General features: G+C 44.5%; 1 protein-coding gene across 4 annotated transcripts in view; it reads left to right on the top strand.

Annotated features, from left to right (window-relative positions):
* Positions 1 to 17,347, top strand: part of LOC138249674 (transient receptor potential cation channel subfamily M member 2-like) — a 519,042-nt gene that overhangs the window by 241,242 nt on the left and 260,453 nt on the right. For all 4 annotated transcript variants that reach the window (XR_011194834.1, XM_069203635.1, XM_069203637.1 and 1 more), the window contains one exon: positions 6,322 to 6,438. Coding sequence is in view for 3 of the 4 variants with exons in the window: in XM_069203635.1 (XP_069059736.1) it covers positions 6,322 to 6,438 (117 nt within the window). In the remaining variant the exon portion in view is untranslated. The remainder of the gene's footprint in view (positions 1 to 6,321; positions 6,439 to 17,347) is intronic.

Here is a 17,347-nt window from a genome sequence, read left to right as displayed (position 1 = left end):
ATGTTTATACCGCTTCTGTCCATATTACAACTCTAAGGAATGTGAAACCAGCTGGCGTTCTTTTCAAAGCTCAAAAGGATAGTGAGCGGCAGCTAAATTACACCTAGAAAAATGCTGCCTCAAAGGATATTTGCTCTTCAGTGGATGACTTAACCAGGTAGGACTCTAGTGACCCTCTCGCTGGTGTCCTCATTTGCTAAAACAGCTTCAAAGATGTTTGTCACAGTAAGGCATCAACAATATCTCCAACTTTGTCAGTTTTTTCTCCATCTGCGCCTATTCATCAGTGACTGTGCCATCGACAGCGCTCGCTCTGTGAGCCATCGTCTTGATGATGATTCAGATGCGGCTGTAGCCCCATCAGTATCTAGCCACATTTCATGTCAACACCATCAATGGTAGACGGTCAGTGACAATTCCAACTAAGCTGTGGAAAAACCTATAGGTTTTGTCCTATAACCAGTTGGCTTAGCTAATGATTTTGTGTTTTTCTCTAGACACCTTGAGCGCGCATGCCTGCTTTTAGAAGCATCACCTCATGACAGAAAAATTACCCCAGATGATTGCCCAGGTTAAATAAGCATAGTCTGTGGCCAATGTAAGGCCATGGTTGCTGCTGTATTCTTACTTTACTGTTCCAAGATGGCAAGCAGCTATCCCAAATGGTAGAATCATAAAGAAAGTGTACACGGGGAAAGGCAAGAGTAGTATTCAGAAAAGACATAACATTTTTTTAAAAAATAGGCGGTGGGAGTTAGCAAAATGGGCGGGAACAAATACCCAAAAGTAAGCGTCCAGCAGCAGTATGCTGACCAAAATTTAAAAAAAGTTTCATTAAATGCAATAAATAATTTCAGCCACTGGTAAATACCTGCAGCTTCATTTAAGTCCTTAGCTGACTGCAACTGCCAGACCCTCTCAAAAAGAAATCAAAATTAAATTAAAAAAAATTAAAATGAAAGCAACTATAGGATAATGGGAAATATGTGAATAAGGATGCACTCCCGTAGAGTCCTGAACAACTAAAAAATAGTCTTTTGTCTCAGTATTGTAAAGAATGCAAGTCAACCATTCAGAAATAGAGGTATGCTCCATGAGCAGGACATATACAAGAATAGAGAGAATAACCAATGAATAGTGAGCAGGGAACTGAGACAAGAAAGCTATTCCATTACAGAATAGTCATGATCTGTTGGCATTTTGTATTGTAGACAATAGGTCTTAGACAACAGACAACTAAAGGTGTTTGTAGGTGGAGAACCAAAAAAAAACTCTTTCAAGTGGCAGGAAAGCAAGTGGCTTATACCACACTTATCACCATGGAAAGCCCGTCTTCACCCATACGCGCCCTGACCGCACACAACGCCAAGGATCCTGGTTACCACCCCCCTTCATGAAGCCCTGGCCAAGCTCAAATTTCACATGACAACCTTAGCGACCCAAACACATCAACACTCATTGAGAAGCTCTCCACTATCTAGCTCAAACAACTGGCCAACCTCCCCACACAGTCAGCAGGACACACCCTCAACCCTGTCTTCTCCACCAGAAACCTAATTTCCTTCTCACACACCTCTGAACTCCACTGAACCAACCACCGCTGCATCCATTTCTCCTTCACCAAGACAACCTAAAAACACTATGCCCACGAACCCCCCCTCAGAAACTGGACCAAGGTTACCGAAGCATAGCTCACCGATGCTCTCCTCCAGTCCCTACCACCAGTCACCACGGATGCCAACGCCTCGGCTCACAATCTCCACCAAAGGATCGCTAACCACGCCAACACTCTAGCTCCCCTAAGAAAACCCACCAGCAATCAACTCCACAGGGGACCCAGCTGTTTCTCCCCTGACCTCTAAGAATCCAACACCGCCTGCAGACGACACTAGAGAAAGTGGGGAAGCAGTAAGAGCAAGACAGACCACAAAGCCTTCAAAGGCACTGTCACATTGCATCACCGGCTCATCAGATCAGCCAGAAAATCAGCTATTCAGGATCGCATCAACACCAACGCACACAACATTAAGGAACTCTTCACCATAGTCGAAGAATTTGTGAAAGCCGGCATGGCCACCACGGACATCCCCCTTCCAAGACCTCTGTGACAATCTTGCCACCTTCTTCCATGGAAAAGTCCAGGACATCTACAAAGGATTTGCAAGCAAAGACCCATCCCCTCCACACACCAGCACAACCACCATGGACCCGAACCCCACTGACCCTGGACCACTGGACCCTCCTCACCCCTGAAGTCACCCAGAGGCTCATGCGCACCATCCCCTCTGGGGCACCCTTGGACCCATGCCCCCACCACATCTTCAACTGAGCTGGCGCCACCATCACACCTGAACTATGCTGCACCATCAACCGCTTCATCGAGACTGCCACCTTCCTGGATTAATGGAAACACACGAAGATAATCCCACTCCTGAAGAAGCCCTCAGCAGACCCAATTGAGCTGAAGAACTACAGACCAATCTTAATGCACCCTTTTCCAGTAAAGGTAAATAAAAAGTGATCAACATACAGCTCACAGAGTTTATCGAGGCAAACCATGTCCTAGACCCCTCCCAATCCGGATTCAGGAGCAACCACAGCACAGAAGCCCCACTCCGAGCAGCCATGGTTGACATCCGCTCCCTACTGGACCATGGTAAAACAGTTGCCCTCATCCTCCTTGACCACTCTGCCACTTTCGACACCGTCTACAACACCACCTTGTGCACCAGACTACACAACGCTGGGATCCACAGCAGAGCCCTGGAATGGATCCGCTCCTTCCTCACCTGCCAAACCCAAAAAGTCAGGCTCCCACCTTTCAACTCAAATCTGACGGAAACCAGCTGCAGAGTACCCCAGGGCTCCTCTCCAAGTCCAACCCTCTACAATGTTTACATGACCCTGCTCGCCAAGGTCATCAGACACCATGGGCTGAACATCGTCTCATACGCCAATGACACTCGGCTAATTCTCATCCTTACTGACAAAACATCGACAGCCAAAAGCAACTTTCACAACGGAATGAAGGCAGTGGCCAACTAGATGAAAGGCAGCGGCCTCAAGCTCAACTCGGATAAGACTGAGATGCGCATCCTGGGCGCCACCCCCACCACCTAGGATGACTCCTGGTGGTCCTCTGCCCTCAGGACTGCCCCAACGCCCACCGACCTTGCTCACAACCTCGGCATCATTCTCGACTCCTCGCTCTCTATGACAGCCAAGTCAACGCCACCTCATCCTTGTGCTTCCACACACTTTGCCTGCTTCGGAAGATTTTCAACTGGATCCCCATCAACACAAGAAGAACAATTGCCTATGAACTCGTCAGCAGTAAACTCGACTACGGCAATGCTCTCTATGCCTGCATCAACAAGAAACTCCAAACAAGATTCCAGAGAATACCAAATACCGTGTCCAGACTCATCCTGGACTTCCCCTGATACAGTCATATCTCCACCCACCTGAGAGATCTACACTGGCTCCTCATCAACAAGCGCATCACTTTCAAACTCCTGACACACGCTTACAAGGCTCTTCACAACATCGGACCTGCCTACCTCAACCAGCGCCTCTCCTTCTACACACACCCAAGGCAACTCCGCTCTGCTTAACTGGCCGCCGCCACCATCCCTAGGATCTGGAAGAACACAGCTGGAGGAAGATCTTTCTCCTTCCTCACCATGCAGACCTGAAACACGATGCCACTTCACCTCAGTCAGACACCCTCTCTGGTTCAGTTCAGGAAGGAACTCAAGACCTGGCTCTTCGACTGACCTGCCACCGCCTTTAGGGCCTTGAGACCCACCGGTTGATAAGTTGTGATTTACAAATATTTGATTGATTGATTCATTGATCATGTCACTATTATCAATGCCTTTGTCTCCTAGTAAGGGGACTTTGGAATTGTCTCCGTAGTTTGTTGAAAAGGAGCAAAAGGATGATGGTGGCTAAGATGGTGCAGCAGGTCCCAAGACTGCTCGTAGATTGGGCAACTCCATGAAGCTAAGGTCAACACCACAATTAAGCAATGGCTATCACCCTTATTACATGGAGAAGGATGAGGAGTAGGATTCCCATTGGGGCTATCACCAGGGAGACACTATTATGAGGGCTGTGCATCTTACTGATAGTAGCTGATTGATCAAGTCCTGGCAAATTTCAATGCTTCGCTTATGAGGACGTAGATTGACTTTTATGCAGGATACCTGAACCTGGCCTAGCCACAAATTCCTCCACCACCTGCACCCCAGCCTCAAGGGTGATGGTTCAAGCTGAGCCTAACTCTACCGAGGAGGAAGAAGAGGAAACGAGATATAGGGGGTCATTACAACCCTGGCGATACAAGACCGCCAGGGCTGTAATGACGGAAGCACCGCCAACAGGCTGGCGGTGCTTCCCAAGTCATTACGACCGCGGCGGAAGCGCCGCAGTCGCACCGGCGGGGCCGGCGGTTTTCTGCCACAATGGCCCCGGTGGTAGTAATCCGCCAGGGCAGCGCTGCTAGCAGTGCTGCCCAGGGGATTACGAGTCCCCCTACCGCCAGCCTTTTCCTGGCGGTTTGAACCGCCAGGAAAAGGCTGGCGGTACGGGGAGTTGCGGGGCCCCTGCACTGCCCATGCCACTGGCATGGGCAGTTGTGGGGCCCCCTGACAGGACCCCGTGCAGCTTTTTACTGTCTGCTATGCAGACAGTGAAAAGTGCGACGGGTGCAACTGCACCCGTCGCACGGCCGCCATTCGGAGCCGGCTCCTGTGTTGTGGCCGAGATCCCTACTCGCCGGCAGGCGGAAACTAGGTTTCCACCCGCCGGCTCAGCGGGGATCTCCAAATGGCCACGGCGAGGGTGCGGCTGCATTGGTGGCCACCCGGCGGTCCGATCTTGGCGGGCTGCTTCAGCCGCCCGCCAAGGTCGTAATGAGGGCCATAGTGTTGATGATGAAATGACTGACACACAGGATGATGACTTGCAGTACTATAGCACTGGACAAGGTCAGAACACACATGTACCTGCCAGGTCACTATCACTGACATAGCCTGTTTACATCTTGGACCTTTCAAAGGAACCTGCACAAATACTCTACAACCTCAGAGAACAAGAGAATCAATCAATACCAGTCATGGGTCACATCTGGGAGGACGGTTAAGAGCATATAAAATATGAAAATGTAAAATTGACAATGTTCCAGCCTGCCTGACAAGATACCGAGAAGTTCAGATACGGCAAAGTACTAAATATACCAGCACTGTTCCAGTAGAGGGAAGTTGTTGCATGATAGATACTTGGATGCCTATTTATGAGCCCCTTGCATCACTGTTGCATCACTATTTGTGAGGCAATGGCGGTGCAAACCTTGAAATCACATCTATGAGGCCATGGAAAGCCTCTATGCATGGCTTTGAATGGCCTCATAAATATGGAGTAAGGCAAGGCAAAGCAAAAAGCTGCAATGTCTTACTCTATGTGAGAGGCATTCCATGGGCATTGTGATGGGTGTTTTCATGTAACACCCATGGATTTTGATGCATCCCCAGATTTATCACAGCTTGTAAACCTGGCGATACACCAAAACCTTACGCATCTCCAGGGGAGATGCAGATGGGTTTTCCCATGCGATACCCATGAAATTTGACACATTCCTAGATTTAAAAGAAAATGTAAACTTGGGAATGCATCAAATAATTTTAATTCTCCTAGTTTTTCCTCTTTCTATGTGTGCTGCATTCTGTGGCACACATAGAAAGAGGAAAATGCCTCCATTGATAGTTTTTGTACAGGGAGGGGTCCCTTCCTGCACAAAAACAATCATGCCAACAATGCAGACACCCTTGCATCATGGTGCAAAGGCGCCTGCATTGGCACTAGGCACCAATTTGTGCACTGGCGCAGGCAGAAAGAACATCAATGAGCCGTATGTCATTAATTCAGCACCTTCCTGCCCTTTCCTTTTGACACAGGTCAGTGCAGCAAGATGTCTTGCGGCGCTACCCTGCTCCAAAAAGTTGTAAATGAGGCCCTTTGTTTCTGAAAAATAGAAAATCAGTGGTCTTGCCCCACTGCAGTTTTCTAATTTTGCTTCAGGGTCATTTAATATTTCCCTTGTCGTAGTTCTTATGCCTAGAATATATATTTAAAGATGGGGCACGCTCTCTGTTGAACTCCAGGTGATGCTTTCCGACTATTTCTGCACACCAGCATCTAAATTAACTCATAATTCTCATCAATTTGGTTCATAACACAGAAAAAAAATAATAATCTATGTATCCCTCGCCACAAACCTTCAGTACAACCTAATTTTGTTGTGTTTTTCACCTAAAATAGATCACTCGTCACATGTCTGTGGAGCACCCACCAGTTCCAGAGTATCCCATCCGAGACCTTCTTATCTGGGCAGTCCTCCAGAACCGAAGCGAGCTGGCAGAAATCCTCTGGATAGAGGTAAGGAGCCCTTTATCATTGAGGTTATAACTAAAAAAAAGAAGGCCCCAAAATATTGACAGCAAAAATATATGGGCCTATCCGCAAACTGCATTTTGTAGTAGGTGAAGTAGTACTCGAGAAAGGGGTGCCAGGGTGTCAGATTCCAAGATGGTCGCACCTTGACGAGGCTCTGAGGCCAAAATTGTCCATCATCCTGGGTTTCAACGTCAACTGTCAGTGCAGAAACAACAGAAATATGCCCAACACATGCATACTATAATATACCTGGAAGATATATTCATGAAAGACCCATACCAACAGAGAAAGTCTCTTCCTAGCGACGGTAGTGCAGTTGACAATGGCAGAGAACCATGCTACAGCGCAACCAAGAGACTAAACAAGAGAACGCTGAGAGCCCTTGACTAAGTGGGAGACTCAAAAAACTAAGGAGGCCATACCAGTGGTGCGATGCGAAAAAAATAGGAGTGGAGGCTGGCACGCAGTGAGTGACACATGAGGGGACACAGCCGCAGTGATACAGGTAAGGGAGAGAACCCAGAGTCCAAGTTGGGAGCTGCCAGGAGCACACGAAGCAGTAAGGGGAGTGCGCAATTTAGGCTCTTACGCATCTTAGACAATCACTAGTGGTGCAGGGTATAGGAAGCGCAGAGCGGGGGACACCCACTTTTGTATCCCAAGCACTGAGCATGATAGAAAACAAATAGAAGGAAACAGTGTTTTGACTGGCTGCTTACCTAAACAGCTGGTACTGTGTCAGCTGTGGGGTTTCCAAATGCTACCTCTTGGGGCACTTGAAGCCCAACTTGGTACGGCTCACATTTAAAAGACTCTTGTCTGACCTGAAAAGTAGTTGACCCTGAGTTATGGCCTTATCCTTTGTTCTGCTATGCCCCAGTCATGTGGTGGCTTGCTACAATTGTTGGGCAAACTGTGAAGAAAGGGGGTATATTATATGGTGTGGTTGTGTGACCTCCTGGTGTAAATCGCTCACCAGTCCTGCACTATGTTCAGTCAGGCTTGTTTGACAAACGTTAGCTCAACCCTAGGAAACTGTGGCTCTGAGCAGTCAGGCTTAAACAAAGGGAAAAGTGTACAGCATTTAGCTGCACCAAAACAATTCAGCAAGAGATCAACATGACACTGAAGAAATCCAATGCCAAAATAAAAAAAGATCCACCAGGGCACTAAGGAGATTTAAATACCTAAAGAAACCATAGTTCACAGCTTTTTACCTAATCACAAACAAGCATTGGTACATTCCATAAATTTGGCACTTAGAAAGCTTTCAAGAAACTTGGCATCAAAGCTGAATGTAGTCACTTTGAGTTACTTTGGACAACTTGCTCCAACAGGGAGCAAACCAGGGGGACCAACTAGGTCCAAAAGAACAGGTATCTCAAAAGTGGAGATGTCTCCAGTTCAGTTCAGTTCACTCAATGTCAACTAGCCATGAAATTCAATGGAGTGTTCCTGATGCAAGGGATGCAGGCGGATGAAAATGCTCAAGGATTCTGTAGTTGAGGCTCTGTTGGACAGGAGTCTTCCTATGGCCACCCCTTGGTCTATGAACATGGTAGGATGTTTTTGGCCACACAAGGCAATGCCCGTTGAAGTCCAGATGAAACCCAGCACCAAACCTGTTGGTACTAGTCTGCTGGTCTCCAGCTATGACGATTTGAGCGGTTCCCTTCTTTAGCTGATAGCTTGCCCTCTGGGTGACCAAAATACACACTGATGACTCTCCCAGGTCCAGCAGACTTGAGTGCAACTTCTGAGCATCTGGACTTCGCCTTCAAAGCTGCTGTGTGGTGAGGGACGATGACCCAGTGATCTGGGCTGCCAACTTTCCCAGGCAGAGCTTTTGTGGCCCTGTTTGTGACAGGAAGTCAACCAACTGACTCTTGGAGTTCTCCTCTTCTGGCTGGCCCTCAGGGAGGATTTTTTCTTGAGATGGGCACTACGGGCACCCTTGTCCCTTTACTAGCCCAAGTAGCAGCAAGTGCACTGAAAGCAGATGTGGCGGTCACTAGCTAATGGGACACTTGGAGCCCTCCTGCCTGATGATGATTTCCTGTGAAGTGTACCATCCAGCTATTTCAGAATGCAGTGTTCTGCCCACTCTCAAAATTTCTGAACCCTTTTCTCAGCTTGTGGAGCTTAGTAGCCCAACCCTGGGGTGTGGCTACCTTTGGGCCACACACTCACAGGAAAACCAGTCTAACTAGTTTGTCCCCTTGCTTTCCCTTGCACTCTCCTGCCTACCTCTGCAAAGGAGCAGCCCCTCTTCATGTGTTCTTGCCATTTGCTCTACAAAGGAGGCTTCCCTGTGTGGCTTTTCCTGTCAGGAGGAGATGACATGTCCTGCCTTGGCAGTCTCTTTGTAGGCTTTCCTGGGAGTCGTTCACTCTTCTCCCAGGAGGCAAGAAGGCTGTCTAGAGCACAGACCTTTGTGTGTAATCATAAATGGGCACTGGAAAATAGTAGTGATAACTTACTAACATTGCCCTTGGCCCATTAGTGTCATCACATTTGATGTAACTACTAAATCAGATTTAATGCGCTGAGTCTTTTGATACCTTGAAGTAGCAACCTTAGTAGAACCATTCAGAAGTTATCTGAACTGAGATGCCAGACTGTAACGCTTCACTCACCATTGGGGCTACTAGTCTTTCAACAGTAAGAATGATATTGTACCTTTTTATTGTTAGGACCTTAAAAACATGAAACTATAGGACCAATCTTTGAACATAATACACTCTGCCTTTAGGACTCAGTAGAGGTGCTTTAGGGGTGAAGTCTGGAAGTCATGCACATGCTTTATCATACTTCTGGTGGCACAACGAGTGTTGCAGTCCACAAGAGACACTTTAACTTACAGGCCCCATGCACCCTTGTACGCTATACTAGGGACTTGCAAGTAATTTAAGGTATGCCAATTCGGGATAAGTCAATTAAATGTATACTTTTGAAAGGGTCAGAGCACATGCACTGAGGCCTGATCAGAAGGGATCAGTGCATTTCAGAGCAATTACACCAGTGCCTAGGGTCAGAAGAGGGGCAAAATGTGGGGATGAACCTGCAAAATGCCTGTTTCCTCACACAATCCATCATCTGAACACACAATCATAAACATGCATGTAAGCACAGCAGATCATTGCCATAATGTGACGTAGTGTGGCTGCTGCACGTGGCCTCAAGCTTCTGAAAAACAGGAAATCAGACAACAGGGAAACTAATGTAACTTTCAGCCCAGAAAAACTTTCCAAACAGAGGACCGTGAAATCTACACACCAAAGAAACATCATGGAAACAGATAAGATTCCAGCAGTAATGCCAGTGTTAAAAAACTGCAAATAACAATACTAAAAAGCAAAATGTGTTGAAATATGAAAGATCGTCTGGGTAAACAAGGTACCAGAATAGATATGGCAGAACTTCGTATCTCAGACTCACAGGACCAGGTCAATAGGAACGTGGAGAAACATACAAAAATGGAAAAACAACTGAAAACAAGAAATCTAAACGAGGACATGGATGTATGTTCCAGATGCAGCAAATTATGAATTGTTTGTATTCCCGGACCGCACACCAACGTTCTAATGCATCATGTACTCTCAGCATTACAGACACCAGCTCAGACATACAAGAAATGTTGGAACTTAGGATACTGCAATCCTCCCTTTCATGCAAACAACAACAAAACAAAGAGCAGCCATTACTGTGCATATAAAAACATGGACAACCCTTCCCAATCATTTAATCTCCATCATGTCTATTTTTCACATTTACCCAACATCATCTACTTAAACTCTTCAGTGCCCATGGAGACACACAAAGACAACAGATAGCATTCATAGACATTCTGTGATAGTCAAGACATGAGACTCCCCACACATCATGTCTAGCAAAGAAAAGAAACAACATCTTGGTTGTGACTACCGCTGCTCAGCGGTTCAAGGCAAGACGGTCTTGGACCTCCTCAGACATGAGGCCGTACTACCAAATATTTGAACACTATAAATTACACCATTCAGCCTTTATGCATGTAGGACATGGAGTCACTATCACCAGTGATGTGTCAGCCACAGCATGGAACCTACTGGCTTCCTTCGACAAAGGGTTTTCCCATTATCTCTAAATCTACTCATTCGAGGTACAAATCAAAATAAAAAAGGGAATAAATCTCCTCAATTTGAAGTTCCCTTGACAAGACTCCAACATAGAACCTGTCGTAAGAACTACCCTCATGAACAATATCCCCAGACATCACCTCACTTTACACAACTACACAGCACAACAAACTCTCATACCTTCTCCTTATTCCACAAGCAACTCACACATTCCCAGAAGGAAAATACACTCACACACAAAGGTGCAGCCCAGCACTGGCACTCCAGGAGGCCCCACACCCTGTCACTCTAGCAGGCCAAACCAGCATGTCCAAAGGCAGGGCGAAGAAAGCTCTTCATCTACACTTAGTACCACTCTCTCTGGAACATGCTCCAGAAAAAGTCAGGGTGTCTTCTGAACACAAAGATGACAGCCTTCAGTAACAGCATGCTGAGAAATGATTGACAAAAAACAAAAATGAAACCTAGACCAGTCCAGCAATAAGACATTGATACCAGACCATGTCAGCAAGTAAGTACATTATCCTACTCAGGTACAGCACATTAGAGATACAATGAACACTACCATTCAAACACAACACTAACCAACCATAGGACAATCACAAACATAATCAGCCTCCTGTGCCACACTCTATTCAAATGTTCCCATTTGTACAGCCAGTGCCCAAGCACTCCCAGGTGAATTCTGCATCTTTCCCACATCATAGGGTAGTACAATTCCCCAGGTTTTACTCCACAGGGTACATCTCCATGCAGCTTCTTGTGATATGATACTTCTCTTCTCCCGCATTGCACCAACGGGATAGTCCTCCACGCACGTTCCCATACTGGGCATTACTCTTCCCAAGCTTAACACACCACTGGGCGCTCCACCATCCAGCATCTCACAACAGGTTACTACACTTCCCAAACTTTGCCGACCACAGAGTACATTCAACCATTAGCAACAGGGTACTGCTCTTTTTTTCAGTTTGCACAACACACACTAGTGTACTACTTTTATATCTCGTGTGACTGTATGCTGATCTTCTTCACATCTGTAACATTTGGACACGTAGAGCCAACATGTATCTACATAACAACACGAAGATGGATACTACTCCCCATTCCTCAAACTGCTAACTAGACTCCTCACAGAGTTAAAAGTATATGCTTATGCAGTTCTCACAAAACACCCTACATATAAATGATTGAAACTTCCAGCCTGTCTTGCAGCACAAAGCATTCACCACACCACAACAATAAACATAAACTGCAATTTCCAAACAACAGAAGACAACTTACACTGAGATCTATGAATCTGACAGATCCATTGCTAATAAGATGTATATGGCACATGTCAATATGCAAGAATAACCAACCAGAGTGCTTCTCAACCTAATGAACCTCAAAGTTAGTGGCACACGAGCCACATTTCTTAACAGAAGCACATAGAACAATAAAAACTCAGTGATTGCCAAGCAATCCAGTGGAGTAATTGCTTGAATGTCATATTTTAACATCGCAAATGGGCAAATACATTTTGACTTCAGGACATATTATATTCCAAAAGAGCACAGTCTGCGGAGATAGTCCTGTTTCTCCTTCTAAATTAACTATGAGCCCTTGGGCTGTCTTTCTCAACTTCCACAGACTTGTCCGAATCAAACATTAGGTTACTATCCTCCTTCAGGATGTCAATGTCTATATACACTGCCATGCTTCTAAACATCACACACTCATCTCCGAATGCTAACTGACTTGTGCCAGAGAGAAAACTCCCAATTTACCTGATACCTCACATTGTCACAAGACCTGTTCTAGTAGGAGCCACAGCATCTCTTCTCGCCACTCTGCTCTTGGCTCCTCAAATAATGCAGAATGTGAACCATATCATATTGTGTCGTATCATATCATATCACATACCACCAGCTCTTCAACAACTGAGAAAATGGGTGGGGTGAGTAACCGTGGAAAGGGGATGCTGTACTTATTGAACATCCCACTCTTAAACTATTTTTAGCCCTTTTAAAAATACATTATGCCCCAAATTACAAAAAAATAGAAATCCATTCACATTTTCAACCAGCTACACTCATACCTGCATCAACACCTGAATGCTCATTTACTTCATCCTGCTCCTCAGGAAAGGTTTTACATTCACCAGCTCATATTCCAAAAAGACGGCAATCAGGCATGTTTCACTTTTGTATTGAACACAATATGTTAGCACTCTAGTTGTTCAATGAACTCGTTGGTGAAACTGCAAGTAAACACTAGGAAGTTGACTGACAGGGAGTTGCTGGTGTTGGAATTTCATGTTCATACTGCATGTTAAATGTTTTTACTGACATACATAAGGAAGTTATTTAAGAATTGTTTAGAGAATATTTTATGATTTTAGCTTTTTTAGCACTAACCACCATTGTTATATCAACAAGAAACCCCTTATTTCGTCATTTACTGTTGTACCCTCTGTAGGATGTGCATTCAGTTTCATAGCTTTGATTCCATCAAGATGGTGTTTGGATGTGCCGCCATAAATGCAGAATGTGAGTGCTCTAGTTGCACTTTAGAAGACTGTGGTGAAGCTGCTGACATTGAAGAGGAAGATGTTTTAGAGTTTACAGAAACTGTGCCCTCGTTTTACTTTCTAGAGCACTAACCATAATTTCTATGACAAAGTAAAACCCCTCATTTTCTTCAGTTGCTGCAGTATCCTCTGTAGGAAATATTTTCAGTATTTTCAGCGTTGATTCCACCCAGATAGTGCTTAGGTGTGCAGCACTGTTGTTGTCATTACGTTTGCACCTATAGTTGTTCGTCAGAGCACTGTGGTAAAGCTGTAATGGGGAATAAACTGTCAGGCTCCTGTTGTTGAAGTACAGGTTTTACTCAGACTATCAGACTTTGTTTTCACATTGCTGAGAAATATAGTGTGAATTATAGAAAATGGGTCCTCATTTCAGCCTGTAGAACACATTCCATAACCTCTACGCAAAGGCGTAATACAACCTGGTAGAAGCCCCCTGAAGAGGAGCACCTTAGTGTCCCATCTCTCACAAATATTCATTAGTTGTGTACTGAATGTCCTCCTTAAGAGTTAGGGAGGCCCTGATAGGTTGCCCACCCCCACAATGCAGGGGCTGGAGCGGCTTGCATTACACTCCTGCCTTGAATGAGAAACCACTTTCTCTCAAACATGGCTCATCAATTCCCAGTAGAGGATTAGTATTTTAACAGGGAAAGATCATCTTAGAATAAAGCACAGTTCCTAAAATTAGTATGCCATCACCCAAAAACATTTTTTAGTGTGACTAATATGTGTTATCACACTTCATATATGTTACTTTTTTGGTGACCCTCAAACAGAGGCTTTACCTACAGTGCAATTTAATGGGGACCAAGTCCTGTAATAGCCACCACAACATGCACAACATGTTGTGCATTTTGTGGCCAGCACAACAAGGGGGAGGGACTCCCCACATGCCATTGGGGCCACCATGGTGTGCTCCCCTTCCCTTTATATGTTTTTAATTAATTTTCAGAACAAAGGGACTACATCTCCGAGTCCTGTAAACACTGCCACAATGTATTATTCATGTTGCAGCACCCCCAATCAGAATTTACCAGATTCCTTTAAATTGGCCAATCAGGGCATGTCTGCATGGAAACAGTCCAGATATCACTAACCTTTTCTATGATTCACACCTTTCTGACAACCTTGAGCACCTTTTTAAATGCAATGTTCTCGAAAACTACTGAACACATTCACAGCAAATAATGAAAAGCATGCCTTGTGAGCAAACTTTCTGCCAACTTTGATGTAATTCTGTTCAGCCAGTTTTTTCTGCATCAAAGAGCAAACTTTACTATGGGAATTAAAATGGGAAATCAGTGTTTTTGGATTCCTTCTTTTTCTTAGTTCCCACTAGCTCTGCATCCCCCCATGAAGGTTCAGGGTGAAACTTTACATTAAGGTAGACTGGCACTTCACAGAACAGAGTTACATCACACTAATTAAAAAGGTACTTTGTGATAGATCTGATTCCAAGTGACCCGGGGAAGGGAGCAAGGCGGAGGGGGCTGTAGACATGAAGAATGCCCTAACGAAATTAGAGTCAAGGTACATTGTGGAGCTTGATGTTAAGACCTCTATAGGCTTAAACGTAGAAGAAGACTTGTGCATACACTCATGATAACCCAAGCACCTACAGAGAAGTCATTCATAGACTATTTGGAAAGCAGGTCAGGGAAATTGTGAATGGAGTAAGGGAAAGAATAGCCTACTTGGGCACTATAGATGAATAGGCATCCCTATTATTAGGCAAAATTGATAATGATGAATTAGAAATAAAAATATTTAGAATCATGTCAAATTATTTGTGAGACTACAGAACAGGTGAAATCTGGAACTAAGTATAAATCATGCACAGGTTACCCATAGTCATGTGAGAGTGATATATTTTATTCATTGGTGAAATGTATTTGTGACCAGGAATCAACATGATTGGAAAAACACTTTTGTATGTTTTATATGTTGTTACCCTCATGGTGTAAGCTTAAAAAACTGTGAAAATTGTGAAAATGGTGCTTCCCTATGTGAACAAGGCTGCATACAGCCGTAGATGAAAAGCATCTGTGTGGCAGAAGTTAAATAAAACCTGACAGTAAGCAATCCCTCAGCATTAGCAACTTTTCAACTCCAAAAGAAGGGAGAGAGGTGATTTTATGGAGTAGGTGATCTCCAACAGCTACCTCTTTGATGCATGATGTGTTGGAGTACAGCTGTTTCTTTAGGAGCCTGGTGGAGAACAGCTTTGGGAATACAGAGTAGTATTCTGAAATTAAGGGGCATATTTATACTCTGTTTGCGCCCGATTTGCATCATTTTATGTGATGCAAATCTGGCGCAAACTTAACTCCATATTCATATTTTGACGCTAGACATGTCTAGCTCCAAAATATTGGAGGCACAGTCATTTTTTACCTGCGTAAAACAACCTTGCATCAATGAGATGCATGGTAGGCGTTCCTGGGCAAAAAATGACTCAAAGGGTCTAGTGCCTTATTTATCCTCCTGTGCAAAAAGCACGCAAGGCGGAGGAGGGCCTTAAATAATGGCGCTAAGCCTCCTTAGCACCAATATTTAACACCTGGGTTAGGCAGGCGTTAGGGGATCTGTGGGCCTTTTTCCATGGTCAGAGACCACCGAAACGTCCCACAGGTGCCCTTTCCTGCCCCCAGGGACACCCCCACCCACACTTGGAGGACAACTATGGATGGGGGGACCCATCCCAGGTAAGTCCAGGTAAGTTTTTTAAATTTCTTTTCAGACTGCCATAGTGGGACCTAACTTGGGCCCCCTACATGGCATGATGCCCAATGGCAATGCCCAGGGGATATAAGTCCCCTGGGCTGGGGGGCATGACTCCTGTCTTTACTAAGACAGGAGTCATGTCCATGGGGGTTGTGCATCAAAACAATGACGCTAGACAGCTTAGAGTCATTGTTTTGATTATAACCTGACTAGCGCCATTCTTTCCTGCACAACCTCCAGTCTTCCCTATGCCTCCCCTACCCGGTTAGCGGCATGTATTTTGAAGCTAACCGGGCCTTAGTGCCTGCTTGCACCATTCCTTAAATATGGCGCCCGGCTGGCGTACTGGAATGGCGCTAGCCAGCGCTATACTTTTTGACGCAAACCTGCGCTAACGCAGGTTTGTGTCAAAAAGTATAAATATGGGCCTAAGTTTTGTTTGGAAAAACAAATAAAAAAAATTACAGCATTTTTCAGGGATGTTGTTTATTGTTATTTGCACAAACTTTGGGTCGTATTCTTTTGAATACCGCTCATCAAAGACTATTTAATATTCATGATTTTTATTTATGCATAAATTTCCATACAAAAAAGCTATTTTTGTTTTCTTACTATGTCGGGTGCTGTTTGAGGAATCTGCACAAAACCTTCCTAACAAAGTACATCTATTTTGCGTTCTTTCAGGCAAGTTTTGTGCAAATCCATCAAGCAAGGGCCAAAAAAAGTGTGGCCTCAAAAGTGCCATTTTCAATTTTAATTCCCAAAAAATGATTTTCTCTTCAATAGGAAGTGCCTTTGCTTGGCTTGGTGTAAATCCATTCAATAGTGTACAAGAAATGTTCATTTAAAAAAGTGATTGGTTTTGGCATGAAAAGGTCACATATTAGAGATATCTGGACCGTTAATTCACTAATCTACTGATGATTTGCAAATCCAGTTCAATAAATTGTGAATACACTTTGTCTTCTGACTGCCATTATTTGCCATTATTCGATTTCTGTTTTTGCGTCATTAACCAGGACGGTCAGCCAAGCACTGTGTTGAGAGAAATTAAAAGAAAAAGGGAGTCCCTAAATCCCAGATCCAAGGGGAATGAAATATATATTAAAAATGATTTCTTGCACACCAAACACAATGCTTTTGACCACACCCTATGTATACCAATCAATAACAACATATCAAGGATTCATAGTTGTGTCTTTCAAGATGTTAAAGGTAACGTCATATGTAATCTCATCTGTAAAGTGAATTGAAGCTTTGTAACTGCATCTGTTTTATCAAGGGTGTGTGTTTGCTGTGAGAGTTTTGGATTATGGTTTTAACAATACCTTTCAAATGCTTTTTCAGTTCTAATTCATAACCATACCTTCACTTTAACAATGGTTACGGTGAATTTCTGAAGATTTTTAAACATACGATGAAGTTTTATAACCAAAGCTGATCCGTCTATCTCGCTATTGATCAATTGACCAATTTA

Source organism: Pleurodeles waltl, chromosome 8, assembly GCF_031143425.1.
Source record: "Pleurodeles waltl isolate 20211129_DDA chromosome 8, aPleWal1.hap1.20221129, whole genome shotgun sequence".
Lineage (NCBI taxonomy): Eukaryota > Metazoa > Chordata > Amphibia > Caudata > Salamandridae > Pleurodeles > Pleurodeles waltl.
The sequence above is the reverse complement of the archived record's forward strand: the minus strand, read 5'-3'. Positions and strand labels throughout refer to the sequence as shown.